Source organism: Suricata suricatta, chromosome 2 (genome assembly GCF_006229205.1).
Source record: "Suricata suricatta isolate VVHF042 chromosome 2, meerkat_22Aug2017_6uvM2_HiC, whole genome shotgun sequence".
In the NCBI taxonomy this organism is placed as follows: Eukaryota; Metazoa; Chordata; class Mammalia; order Carnivora; family Herpestidae; genus Suricata; species Suricata suricatta.
The window spans coordinates 79,322,785-79,337,354 of record NC_043701.1 but is presented as its reverse complement, the minus strand read 5'-3'; the positions used below and the strand labels follow the sequence as shown (position 1 = coordinate 79,337,354).

Here is a 14,570-nt window from a genome sequence, read left to right as displayed (position 1 = left end):
GAGATAGCAGAGAAGTAGAGAGTTCTGTACTTGCTGCCCGCATCTCTCAAACAAAGAAGGGTTGAAGCCAAAAGACACTAAACTACAAGAGTCTAGGATGACAAGAGACAGAGTCCACTAATTAGACACCCTCATAGGTGCGTTATTAGGAACTGGGGAAGATAAAAACGGGCAGGACCGGAGGCATGGAGGGGAGGGCGCCCCCTCTGTGGAGAGAGGGGAAGAGAAAGAACAGCTGAAACTGCTCATAGAACTGTTCCTGGAGAAGAGAAAAAACAGCCCAGGACTGAGAGGGATCCTATAATCCTATCCCTGACCACAGAGTATTTGGAGAGAGATCCTATCTCTAACTGCAGAGCTTTCTTTGGGCTGGGTGCCCCGGTTCTAGGTGGTACCAGGAGGAACCGCTCCCCTACTCTCCCTACTCTATCCCCAGCCAAGAAGCGCCCCAGCCTGTGGGATTATATTTCAGGTGGTATCATTAAAGCATGTAGACTAAGATCTGGAAACAAGGCTGGGCTTGGGACATAGAACACAGCCCACCTTGACTACACCTGCGGCACAGGGAGACCAGACCCAAAGGAGAGATTGGCAATGCTTGGTTCAAGAAGGGACTGGGGGGGGCCACCACTTTTCTCCTTACAACCACCAAGGCGGGGCTCCGGGAGTGGCTCTCTGGACCCACAGTGGAAGGGAGACCTGCCTACATCAAACCACACTCATCCGAGCTGGAAAGCTGGGTTTCTCTTCTTTTTTTTTACTGGAGCCCAGGGAAAGACCAGCATTGATGCACTGTAGTGGTTAATTATAGATCAATTCTTGCTATTCAGATCTATTCTCCCTTATCTCATTCTATCTCTCTTCTCTGCTAGACTGGGCACTCTGGTTATAAGTTTGCTTAAACAGTCACATTTAATCCATTCTCTTAATGCATATTCTACACGAGCTTCATTACCTTCCTTTATCTCTCTGGAATAATCAGACTATACAGTTTCTCTGGGTAACATTATCTTCGTTCCTTTCTCATCACCTCCTACCATATTCTCCTTTTTCTCTATCTGAATTAAGCCTCTTAGTCTCTCTGTTGGGTAAATTTCAATTTCTCTTTCTCCCCACCCCTGTCACTTCTCTCTTTGTATATGCTCTTCCATCAGCACTGCCTCCACCCTGCTCTTTATTTGTAGCTGGGATTTCTGATTTTATGCTTTTAGACTGCCCTTTGTCTTTTGTTGTTGTTGTTTTGTTTTGTCTTCCTTTAGGTTTGCTTGTTTGTTTCAATTTTCTGTGTGTTTGCATGCTTTTGTTCTCTGTTTGTTGGTCTGTTTTCTTTACCAGGGCTACCTCAAAACATAAGCCGAAGTACACGTGGTGGAGAATCCCAAATATCACTATGAGTAGGAAAATAACCAAAGGCACAAAGAGAGACCAAGGGACACCACTAAAAGAATACTTCCTGAATAGCCCTGGACAGTCTATGAGCCTCCTTTAATACTGCAGGACTCACAGGTGCAGAGCACATAACAAGCTTTTAAAAATTACAAGAGGCAGAAAGCTAGCCAAAATGACAAAATGGAAGAACTCTCCTCTAAAGAAATTCCAGGAAGAAGTGACAGCTAAAGAATTGGTCAAAACAGATATAAGCAACATAACTGACCAAGAATATAGAATAATAGTCATAAAATTAATGGATGGGCTTGAAAAAGGCATGGAAGACACCAGAGAAGCTATTGCTACAAAGATTATGGACCTTAAAAATAGTTGTGATGAATTAAAAATGCCATAAATTATGTGCATAATAAAACTGAGGTGGCCACTGCACAGACTGAAGAGGCAGAAAGGAGAATAGGTAAATTTGAAGACACAATTATAGAAAAAGAAGAAGCAGAGAAAAAGAGAGATAAATTGATCCAGGAACACGAAAGGAGAATTCGAGAACTGAGTGATGCAATCAAATGGAACAATGTCCGTATCACAGGAATTTCAGAAGAAGAAGAGAAAGGGGCTGAAGGGGTAGTTGAACAAATTATAGCTCAGAACTTCCCCAATCTGGGGAAGGAAACAGACCTTGAAATCCAAGAAGCACAGAGAACTCCCCTCAGATATTACTTGATCTTCTGCATAACATGTAGTGAAACTAGCAAAATATAAGGATAAAGAGAGAATTCGGAAAGCAGCTAGGGATAAAAGGCCCTAACATACAAAGGGAGACCTATCAGGGTGGTTGCAGATCTATCTACTGAAACTTGGCAGGCCAGAAAAGAATGGCAAGAAATCTTCACTATGATGAATAGAAAAAATATGCAGCCAAGAATCCTCTATCCATCAAGCCTGTCATTCAGAATAGAAGGAGAGATAAAGGTTTTCCCAAATAAACAAAAATTGAAAGAATTCATCACCACTAAACAAGCCCTACAAGAAATCCTGAGGGAGATGTTGCAAGGAACACAAGGTACCAGAGACACCACTATAAGCATGAAGCTACAGAGAACACATGACTCTAAACCCGTGTTTTTCAATAATAACACTTAATATAAATAGACTAAATGCTCCTCAAAAGATAGGGTATCTGAATGGATAAAAAACAAAATCCATCTATTTGCTAACTACAAGAGACTCATTTTATTTTATTTTTTTTAATAGTTTGTCAAATTGGTTTCCATACAACACCCACTGCTCTTCTCCACAAGTGCCCTCCTCCATCACCACTACCTCTTTCCCCCTCCCCCTTCCCTTTCAACCCTTGGTTCGAGACTATTCAATAGTCTCTCAGGTTTTGCGTCCCTCTCTCTCCCCAACTCTCTTTCCCTCTTCCTCTCCCCCTGGTCCTTCATTAGGTTTCTCCTGTTCTCCTGTTAGACCTATGAGTGCAAACATATGGTATCTGTCCTTCTCCGACTGACTTATTTCACTTAACATGACACTCTCGAGGTCCATCCACTTTCCTACAAATGGCCATATTTCATTCTTTCTCATTGCCATGTAGTACTCCATTGCGTATATATACCACATCTTCTTGATCCATTCATCTGGTGATGGACATTTAGGCTCTTTCCATGATTTGGCTATTGTTGACTGTGCTGCTATGAACATTGGGGTCCATGTGCTCCTATGCATCAGCACTTCTGTATCCCTTGGGTAAATCCCTAGCAGTGCTATTGCTGGGTAATAGGAGAGTTCTACGGATAGTTTTTTGAGGAACGTCCACACTGTTTTCCAGAGTGGTTGCACCAGTTTATGTTCCCACCAACAGTGTAGGAGGGTGCCTGAAAAGACTCATTTTAGAACTGAAGACACCATAAGATTGAAAGTAAGGGGATGCAAAAATATCTATCATGCGACTGGAAGTCAAAAGAAAGCTGTAGTAGCAATATTTATGTCAGACAAACTGGACTTTAAAGTAAAGGCAGTAACAAGAGATGAAGAAGGGCATTATATAATAATTACAGGGTCTAGCCATCAGGAAGAGCTAACAATTATAAATGTCTACACACAGAATTCAGAAGCACCCAAATGTATCAACAATTAATCACAAACAGAAATAGTCTTATTGATAAGAATGTGCTAATAGCAGCGGACTTTAATACTCCACCTTACAGCAATGGATAGATCAACTAGACAGAAAATCACTAAAGAAACAATGGACCTGAATGATACATTGGACCAGATGGATTTGACAGATATATTTAAAACTCTATAGGGGCGCCTGGGAGGCTCAGTTGGTTAAGCGTCTGACTTCGGCTCAGGTCATGATATCATGGCTTATGGGTTCAAACTCTGTGTCGGGCTCTGAGCTGACAACTCAGAGCCTGAAACCTGTCTTCAGATTCTGTGTCTCCCTCTCTCTCTGACCCTCCCATGCTTATGCTGTCTCTCTCTCTTTCTCTTTCTAAAAAATAAATAGAACACTAAAAAAAAAATAAAGAACAAAACAACTCTACATCCTGAGGCTATGGAATTCATTTTCTTCTCAAGTGCACATGGCACATTCTCCAAGATAGATCACATACTGGGTCATAAAGCAGACCTCAATAAATATAAAAAAAATTGAGATCATGCCATGCACACTTTCAGATCACAATGCTATGAAACTTGAAATCAATCACAGGAAAAAGTCTGGAAAGCAACATGGAGGTTAAAGAACACCCTACGAACGGGGCAATTGGACAATCAGAGAAGAAATTTAAAAATATATGGAAACAAATGAAAATGAAAATACAACAATCCAAACTCCTCAAGATGCAGCAAAGGCAGTCCTAAGAGGAAAGTACATTGCACTCCAGGCCTATTTCAAGAAACTATAAAAAGTGCAAATACGAAATCTAACAGCACACCTTAAGGAACTAGAAGCAGAGCAGCAAGAACACCCCAAACCCAGCAGAAGAAGGGAGATAATAAAGATCAGGGCAGAAACAAACAATATAGAATCCAAAAAAACAGCTGAACAGATCACTGAAACCAAGCTGGTTTTTTGAAAAGTTAATCAAAATTGATAAACCTCTAGCCAGTCTTCTCAAAAAGAAAAGAGAGAGCACCCAAATGGACAAAATCATGAATGAAAATGGATTTATTATAACCAATCCCTCAGAAACACAATCAATTATCAGCAAATACTATGAAAAATTATATGTCAACAAACTGGACAACCTAGAAGAAATGGACAAATTTTTAATCACACACAGGCACTACCAAAATTCAAACGGGAAGAGAGAGATAATCTGAAAAAACCATAACTAGTGAAGAAATTGAATTAGTTATCAAAAATCTCCCAATAAATATGAGCCCTGGGCCAGATGGCTTTCCTGGAGAATTCTACCAGACATTTAAAAGTCAAACTGCTTTAAAGCAGAGTTAATACCCATTCTTCTCAAGCTATTCCAAAAAGTAGAAATGGAAAGAAAACTTCCAGACTCATTCTATGAAGCTAGCATCACTTTGAATCCCAAATCAGAAAAAAAAAGACAACTACAGGCCAATATCCTTAATGAATATGGATGCAAAAATCCTCAATAAGATACTTGCAAATCAAATTCAACAGCATATAAAAAGAATTATTCATCATGATCAAGTGGGATTCATTCCTGGGTAACAGGGCTAGTTCAATATTCACAAATCAATTAATGTGATTCATCACATTAACAAAAAAAAAGATAAAAAAACACATGATCCTGTCAATAGATGCAGAAAAAGCATTTGACTAAATAGAGCATCCTTTCTTAGTAAAGACCCTCAAGAAGGTTGGGATAGAAGGAACTTACTTAAACATTATAAAAGCCATTTATGAAAAGACCACAGCTAATATCATGCTCAACTGGGGAAAACTGAGAGACGCCCACTCTCACCATTGTTTAACATAGTGCTGCAAGTCCTAGCATCAGTAATCAGACAACAAAAGGATATAAAAGGCATCAGAATTGGCAAAGAAGAAGTCAAACTCACTTTTTGCTGATGACATGATACTCTACATGGAAAACCTGACAGACTCCACCAGAAGCCTTCTAGCACTGATCCATGAATTCAGCAAAGTCGCAGGGTACAAAGTCAACATACAGAAATTAGTTGCATTTTTATATACCAATAATGAAGCAATAGAAATAGAAATCAAGAAACTGATCCCATTCACAATTGCACAAAAACCCATAAAATACCAAGGGATAAACCTAACCAAAGACATAAAAGATCTGTATGATGAAAACTATAGAAAGCTTATGAAGGAAATTGAAAAAGACACAAAGAAATGGAAAAATTTTCCATGCTCCTGGATCAGAAGAATAAACATCATTAAAATGTCATTACTACCCAAAGCAATCTACACTTTCAATGCAATCCCAATCAAAATTGCAGCAGCATTCTTCTCAAAGCTAGAACAAACTATCCTAAAACTTGTATGGAACAAACAATATTGAAGAAGAAAATGAAAACGGGAGGAATCACAATCCCAGACTTTAGCCTCTACTACAAAGCTGTCATCACCAAGTATTGGCACAAAAACAGACACAGAGACCAATGGAATAGAATAGAGAACCCAGAACTGGACCCACAAATGTATGGCCAATTAATCTTGGACAAAACAGAAAACAGTATCCAATGGAAAAAAGACAGCAGATGATGCTGGGAGTACTGGACAGCAACATGCAAAACAATGAAACTAGACCACTTTCTTACACCATACACAAAAATAAGCTCAAAATGGATGAAGGACCTGAATGGGAGAAAAGAAACTATCAAAACCCTAGAGGAGAAAGTAAGAAACAGCCTCCTTGACCTCAACCACAGCAATTTCGTACTTGACACAAGCCCAAAGGCAAGGGATTCAAGAGCAAAAATGAACTCCTGGGACTTTATCAAAATAAAAAACTTCTGCATGGCAAAGGATACAATCAATAAAACTAATAGGCAGCCGACAGAATGGGAAAAGATAGTTGAAAATGACATATCAGATAAAGGGCAAGTATCCAAAATCTATAAGGAACTCACCAAACTCCACACCTAAAAAACAAATAATCCAGTGAAGAAATGGGCAGAAGACATGAACAGACACTTCTCCAAAGAGGACATCCAGATGGCCAACTGACACATGAATCAATGCTCAGCATCACTCATCATCAGGGAAATACAAATCAAAACCACACTGAGATACCACCTCATGTCAGTGAGAGTGGCTAACATGAACAAATCAGGAGACTATAGATGCTGGTGAGGATGTGGAGAAACGGGCACCCTTCTACACTGTTGGTGGGAATGTAAACTGGTATAATCACTCTGAAAAACAGTGTGGGGGACCCTTAAAAAATTAACAATAGAACTCTCCTATGACCCAGCAATATCACTGCTAGGAATTTACCCAAGGGATACAGGAGTGCTGATGCATAGGGGCATATGTACCCCAATGTTCACAGCAGCACTGTCAACAATAACCAAACATGGAAAGAGCCTAAATGCCCATCACCTGATGAGTGGATCAAGAAGATGTGGTACATATACACAATGGAGTACTACATGGTAATGAGAAAGAATGAAATCTGGCCATTTGTAGCAAAGTGGATGGAACTTGAGAGTGTCATGCTAAGTGAAATAAGTCAGGCAGAGAAGGACAGATACCATATGTTTTCACTTAGAAGTGGAACAGGAGAAACTTAACAGAGGACCACGGGGGAGGGGAAGGGGAAGAAATAATTGGGGAGAGGGAGGGAGGCAAATCATGAGAGACTCTTGAATAATGAGAACAAAGTGAGGGCTGATGGAGGTGGGGGAGAGGGGAGGGGGGCTGATGGGCATGGAGGAGGGCACCTGTTGGGATGAGCACTGGGTGTTATATAGAAACCAACTTGACAATAAACTATAAAAGGAAAAAAGAAAATTCAAACACTGAATTTATAAAAGTTTGACATGAAAGTTTCAGTTGCTTTTGTAAAAAAATAACTTAAAAAACTCAAACCTGCCATATTCGTGTAAGTCCATGTTCCAATTTCTTTTTTATGTAGCCACGGTCAAAATTAGTTTCTTCAGTACCCATATTACTCCCTTCTGAAAATAAAAAAGGATACACATTTTCAGTTTGATTCCCATTTTTGTTTTCTAACAAGAAAAAAATCATTTTAACTCTCATATATTGTAAGCCTATGTAAAATATACAAATATTTATACAATCAAAACAATGCCAACAATAGGTATTAGGATTCAACCCATTGGATAAGACAAACTCAGACTGTGAAATATTAAGTATTCTACACTTAAGACCACTCAGTACCCATGTGATTGGAGCTGGAATTCTAACTTGGGTAGGGTGATTGCAGAGAGGAGGTTCTCGGTGACTGCCAGGATATTACAGGAACCAGTAACCTAAGTATAGTGAATATGCATGCTAACAAGAGTACAGGTTGGAGAATTGCACATGCAGTAAGGTAATAATGTATTTGTTTTATATTTTTCATAATCCAGGATAGTCTTATCCATTCCAAATAATCTAGCAATGTCCAGTTCAACAGGTAAAAGCAATGATCTGCTTCAAAACAAATTTCCTCCTAAAAGCAACTGAAAATACAACTATATATATTTATATAAAAAGTTTATGCCTTTTTATGACTAAACTATGTGGAACAACTGAGGATGTGATTTCATCTTAGTCTAACAGGGTATCCACTGGTAACCAGCAAAAGGCCCTTGCATAGGCCACACCCCAGGTTCACTCCTCATGCACCTTTGACCACTCCTACAGTTGAAGCTATTTATTATCTGTATGGTGTTGCTACTAGGAATCCAGCAGCTGAGGGCAGTGCACCTGGACTACACTTTTAGAGTTTTATTTTATGATGGTAAAGTGTTAGAGGATCCCAAGAGTATCACAACAGACCTACAGCAGGTGACCTCAAGACTGTTTCAGCTTTCTCATGTTCTGTGAAGAAAAATTTTCAAATTACAGACTCCTACAATTGTGTTCCTTAAAGTGAATAAGAAAGGATTAATTTCAAGTGAATAAATGACTTTTTCAAGTTCTAGATATTGTCAGCTGTTAGGGTAATCAGAGTCCTGAATATTCGTAAAATACACAGAATCAGGTCAAGGAAATGTAGCAAAGGATTAAGTATAAAATCTCATTCTTATGAATCTAGACAAATATTAAACTTATGTCTTCTATACTACCAGAATCCTACAGTATGATTTGAGTGAGCTTCTACCCACCCAACCACAGAAACCAAGTATTTCAGAAATTAGAAGCTACTAAAATAATTTGATTGATTAGCTACATTAAATTGTATGCAAAAGAAAAACTTGTGCACTATAATTTATTTTGCCCCTATTAATGAAAATGCTGATAAAAGCATTTAGTACTTTTAAAAAGTATCTTGAACTTAATCAAAGCTATTGTTCAGGGATAATCACTTAAGATATATAGTTATACAAATGAAGTAATTTAACTATAATGTCTAGTTAACATAATTTCTCAAAGTTAATATATAATATAATGTCTAGTTAATATAATGTTCTTTGTGTAGCTGACTATACCATAGTCAGTTAAAGTTGTGCTTTCTATTCAAAGATAAATATTTTAAAACGCTTTTTATGAAATTTTAAATCCTGCTGTGTTTTCACAGGAAAAAAAATACAATTATTAATACTTAGAATCTAGCTTTATTAGTACAACTTGACAATTAGAAAATAGATCTAATAGTAAGCATTAGCATTGATTTTACAGTAAATTTGGACAGACCAATGCCTTAACCAGTTTGCAATTAACTTTTTCAAAGACCTTTGTTAATAATTTAGTCCCAAAGCCATCACGACATATTCCTGAAAACTGGTAATATCTGTCACGTAAGAGGCCCTTTGGCCCAGATAATCCTTCAAAGTTAACGGAGCTTTTAAAGAAAATGAATCACTTTCTTTGGTGAACATTTACCTATGATCGCTAAAGTTTCTGAAATTCTAAAAGCATGGCTTTTCTTTTTTCTTTCTTCTTTTTTTCTTTTTTGCTTTTCTGTCTCCTTGCTCCTGAAATTTGGCATATTTATAGTTGTTTTAAAAATAAAATGATTTCCAGGTGCCTGGGTGCCTCCGTCAGGTAAGCATCCAACTCTTGATATCGGCTCAGGTCATGATCTCACAGTTTGTGATTTCTGAGCCCTGCGTCTGGCTCTGACAGTGCAGAGCCTCCTTGGGATTCTTTTTCCCTCCCTCTCTCTCTCTGCCCTCCCCTGCTCAGGCTTTGTCTCTCTCTGTTTCTCAAAATAAAAAGACTTTTTAAAAATTATAAAATAAAATTATTTCCTACCAGAAGCAGAAGTAGTATCTTCATTGTCATGTTTTTCATGCCATTCCATGGTCCTGTAATAGCTGAGCATAACTTCCCACAGTGCTTTGCACAGGTCTGCAAGGCATGGAATATAGCTGTCTGGTGTAACATGCTGAAGAAAATGAGAAAAGTCAGCTTGAAAATTAACACATTTTGCAAAAAGGAAATCAATCAATGATGTCATTTGTGCAAACTAAGTACCTCTGACAACCTCTAAATTCTAAAAATCACATGGATATTGTAGATATTCCATAGCTATTAATACTTAAAAATAATGTTTTGATACAATATGTGGTCTCAAACCTCCATGATGTGGTCTTAAACCTCTTCTTCTATCCTTTGTATAAACTACCAGTTTGTCCTTCTGCCCTTTTTTCCTGCAGGTAGAGTGATGCCTCCATTCTACTTTGCAGGCTTGCAAATGCTCAAAATGGAGAATTTGCTTCACCATTTGAGATTTCGTAACATTTCTTCCTTTGGTAACTAATCCACCAGAACCAATCATGCTGATAAAACACTGACAGGCTAGTAAGACTGGTATATTGAGCTCTCCAAAGTAAACAGCTGGTAGACATAAGCTACCCAGCAAGTATAGCTATGGTGTGACTGATGCTTAGGATATCATAGGTTGGTAGTGGTCCTCTCTCTTTCAAGAAGTTTTTTCTCTCCATAATGATCTTTCCTTCCTCTAAGCTTCTTGTTTATTAAAATATTCATCAAGCAATTAATAAAAAGACTAACTTGTATGACCCAGTTCACTTTCACGCAAGCACGTCAAATCTCTGAAATTCAACTAGGAAGTAGTAAAACAAAGGAGCTGTTAAGCTCTGCAGTCAGAGCCTGAGTTGGGTTTAAGCCAAGAATGGCAGGAGGGTTCAATCTTACAAAATCTATTAATATAATTCATCATATTAACAGTGTGACAAGAAAAAACAAATGCTTATCCTAAAAGATGCTGGAATAAACCTTTTGATAAAATTCATCAGCCATCCCTAATAATAACTCATAAGAAAATTAAAATGGATGGATATTTCCTTAAGATAAAAAAAACTACGGCATACCCACTGTGGTTAGGAACAAGACAAAGATGCCCACTAACTCCACCACTATTTAACAATGGAGGCATTAGCCAATACAGTTAAACTACAGAAAAGAATGAGACGCAAATAAACAGGAAAGGAAGAAACCAAACTATTTCTATCTGCATTGTTATAATGTTGATGTAATAATATACCTAGAATATAATTCTTAAAGAATCAGTGATAAAACTAACTCAAACAATAAAGTAACTCAGCAAGGTAGCAGGTTATAAAATTAATGCAAAAACAATAGCATTAATATATATATCAAATAATAACCATTTAGACGATATGCTGAATGAGAAACTTCCATTTATATAACAAAAAAGATAAAATTTTTTGGAACTTAACAAATAATGACCCAAAATTCTATGAAGAAAGCTGAGACATAAAATAGATTTAAACAAACAGAAAGATACCCCTTATTCTTGGTTAGGAGTTTCAATATCAAGATACAAATTCTCCCTAATTTGTGAATTTACTGAGATAGAAATAAAAAAAGGCCAGAAATAGATCCAGCCTCATATGAAAATAGAGTGATAAATATGGCATCTTTTATCAGTTAGGTGAAGATAGTTTGTTGGGTTTTTTTTCATAAATTGGGTTGGGATAACTGGATAGCCAAAAAAAGACAAAATTAGACCCACTCCTTGCACCATACATAAGAATAAACTTCAAAAAGATAAGAGACTTAAATGTAAAAAAAATAATACTATACTAGCATTAGGAGAAAACTTGAGTTGATTCTTCCCTCAGCTTGATATAGGGAAAGGCTTTCTAATTATGACCCAAAATTCAGAGGTAATAAAATATAAAATTTATACATTTTACTACATAAAAATTTTAAAAAAGGCTTTACATGGCAAAACAAAATACTATAAGCAAAGTCAAAAGACAAATGGCAAACTTGAGAAATATTCACAACATATATCACAACAAAGAGTGAATGCCATGCATTTATAAAGAAATCTCTGGGGCGTCTGGAGGGCTCAGTCAGTTAGGCATTCCACTCATTTTTGGCTCAGATCATGATCTCACAGTTCATGGGATCAAGCTCCATCTTGAGCTTTGTATGGCCAGTAGGGCCTACTTGGGCTTCTCGCTCTTCTTTTTCTCTCTGCCCCTCTCCCACTCACTCTCTTGCTCTCTCTAAAAATAAATGAATAAACTTAAAAACAAACAAAAACTCCTACAAGTTTTTGGAGAAAAAAACCAAACATCTTACAGAAGAATCGGAAGAAGTTGCAAGCAAACTTCACAAAAAGAAAGGCAAAAATGCCATTAAATATATAAAAACATGCCCCATTTCACTCCTAATATGACATATGTACATTAAAACTACAATAAGATATAAATTCTCACTCATTAGATAGGTGAAAATTTTAAAGCTGACCATTAACAAATAGTCTCTCCTTGACCAAACTCTAGACAATATTCTGAGCCCTCTTCTCGACTAGGCCTCAATTTTGGCCTGTAAAAACTTGAACTAAATGCTAACATAGTTCTTAACAGCTCAAGGTTGCAGACTAGGATGACCCTGGTCCCCATTAAAGTGCCTGCCTGAGAAAACTCAAGCCTGCCCAAAGAATTTACCGTTTCTTTCAGCTAACCCTTGAAGACACTCTCCCAGCCTCGGAGGGAGAGGGTGGAGCCTAATTTCAGTAGGTGCCAATCAGCAAACCCAGGTGGGCTACACAGGGATTAACCCTTACTTGCTGTTTTTTGAAATTTTTTATTTCCTGACTCTGAGCCCCACCTTTCCCCCTTACCTTATAAAATGCCCAGTCACCTCTGTACAAAATGAAAGGTGAGCTTGGTTCACACTGAATTCTTTTCCCTTTTTCAACAATATATTACTGATTATAATTTGTCTATACAACTTTAATTCATATTTGGCTTTGTTTATCTTTAATACTCTATATACTCTGTTGGCAAGGCTGTGAAAAAGCACCCCCCCCATACATTGCTAGTGGGAATGAAAATGATATAACCCTATGGAGGAGAATTTGGCATTGTTTAACAATGTGAAAATACTTATACCCAAGATTATTTATTGTGAAGGATTATTTGTAATCACAAAATAATTGGAATCCATCTAAATGTCCAAATAGGAGATTGGCTGAATAAACTACTGTACATTTACACAAAGGAGCACTATGCAACTATGAAAAACAATAAGCTGACACACACATATTTAAATTTTAACTTAAAAAATTTCTCCTGGCAACCATCTGTTTGTTTGCTACCGCTAAGAGTCTGTTACCTGGTTTTTTTTTCCTTTATTTGTTTTGTTTCTTAAATTCCACATAAATTTTTTTTTCTGACTAACTTATTTCACTTAGAATTATATTCTCTAGCTCCCTGAAGAAGGGAGGTAGGTGAGAGGATGAGTGAAATAGGTAAAGGGGATTAAGAGTACATCAAGATTTGATGAGAACGGAGTAATGTACTGAATTACTGAATCACTCTACTGTACACCTGAAACTAATATAAAACTGTGTGTAACTATGCAGGAATTAAAATTGTTTTTTAAATTTCCCCTTTGTGACATGCATATCTGAGAAATAGAAAGTTTTTAAATTATATAAAAGTTTTTTATACATGTAAAATATGTTTTTAAAAACATTGAAGTTAGTTACCTTTCCAAGGAGGGGTTGGGGATGAAATGGAAAACACACAGGAGGAAGTGACACTTGTCTAACTACGCCACACAGGCTACAAGCCACCTACTCATAGAAGCATTAGAATGACCATTCAGATTTACACATGGCTTGAAGAGATTAATATAAAATATGATTGCATACTTATGCTATAATTTGGAGTCATGTTTTATGAACACATTTCATGTTTACTTTTATAATTAATTACCACCTTGACAATGAACCAGTCTTGAGTGTTTTTCCCCTTGGCTTATTTTTATCCCATCATAACGTATCTCTTATAGCATATACATTTAATAAAAACTTGATACTGATGCCCATGGTCAGGAAAAAGCTAAAAGCAGAGGGCCAGGAAAAAAAAAAAAATCACAAAACCAGCTCCGGGCTGCAACTCAGCAATCATTCACCTGAATAAAGGTACTCTTTTACAAGGCAATTTTTTCTCACTTTCATAAACTCAACTTTACATAAATTTATATTTATATTATCTAAATAAATTTAATCTAATTATATACCAACATTCTTTGGGGTAGACAAAAGGAAGACAGTGTTAGTTTTGTTTCTTCCCAAAGAAAAATTATGACTATGCAAATAATTGTGTTATAGCCCACCAATTGATTTTTATTATACTTGTCACAGTTTAACAAACCAGAAAATTGAATCTTAAAACTACTACTACCTTCTATTTTCCACCCAGCCACTGTCTAGCTACATTATTTGCCTATTTTTTTCGAGGAAAAGGAGGTTCTTTCCTATGTTACCTCTTGATGCTTTGCTGAAATTTAATGGGTTTGGGTGAGATACACAGAGATGTATATGTATTTTTTTTCCAAAAAAGCTGAAATTACTGAAGTTATAGCAAGCTTTTTCTTACCAAACCAATCCAAGTGTACATAATTCATAAATCCAGCTAAACTACTGTACCTGCCTAAAAGTCTCCCAAAATATCCAAAGTGCATTATCTTCAAATATGTTCATAGGTACAAACATAAGACTATGATGTACTAAACACAAGATAACAAGATGACTTTTGCCTAAATT

The 14,570-nt window shown here is 36.9% G+C and overlaps 1 protein-coding gene across 2 annotated transcripts in view; it reads right to left on the bottom strand.

The window, feature by feature from the left end:
- The window catches only part of VPS50 (VPS50 subunit of EARP/GARPII complex), a 131,793-nt gene that overhangs the window by 65,397 nt on the left and 51,826 nt on the right, over positions 1-14,570 (bottom strand). The window contains exons 13-14 of one of the 2 annotated variants that reach the window (XM_029929148.1): positions 9,770-9,902; positions 7,436-7,524 (exon numbers count right to left, since the gene is read on the bottom strand). In XM_029929148.1, coding sequence (XP_029785008.1) covers positions 7,436-7,524; positions 9,770-9,902 — 222 coding nt within the window. The remainder of the gene's footprint in view (positions 1-7,435; positions 7,525-9,769; positions 9,903-14,570) is intronic. The other variant, XM_029929157.1, reaches the window with a different exon arrangement.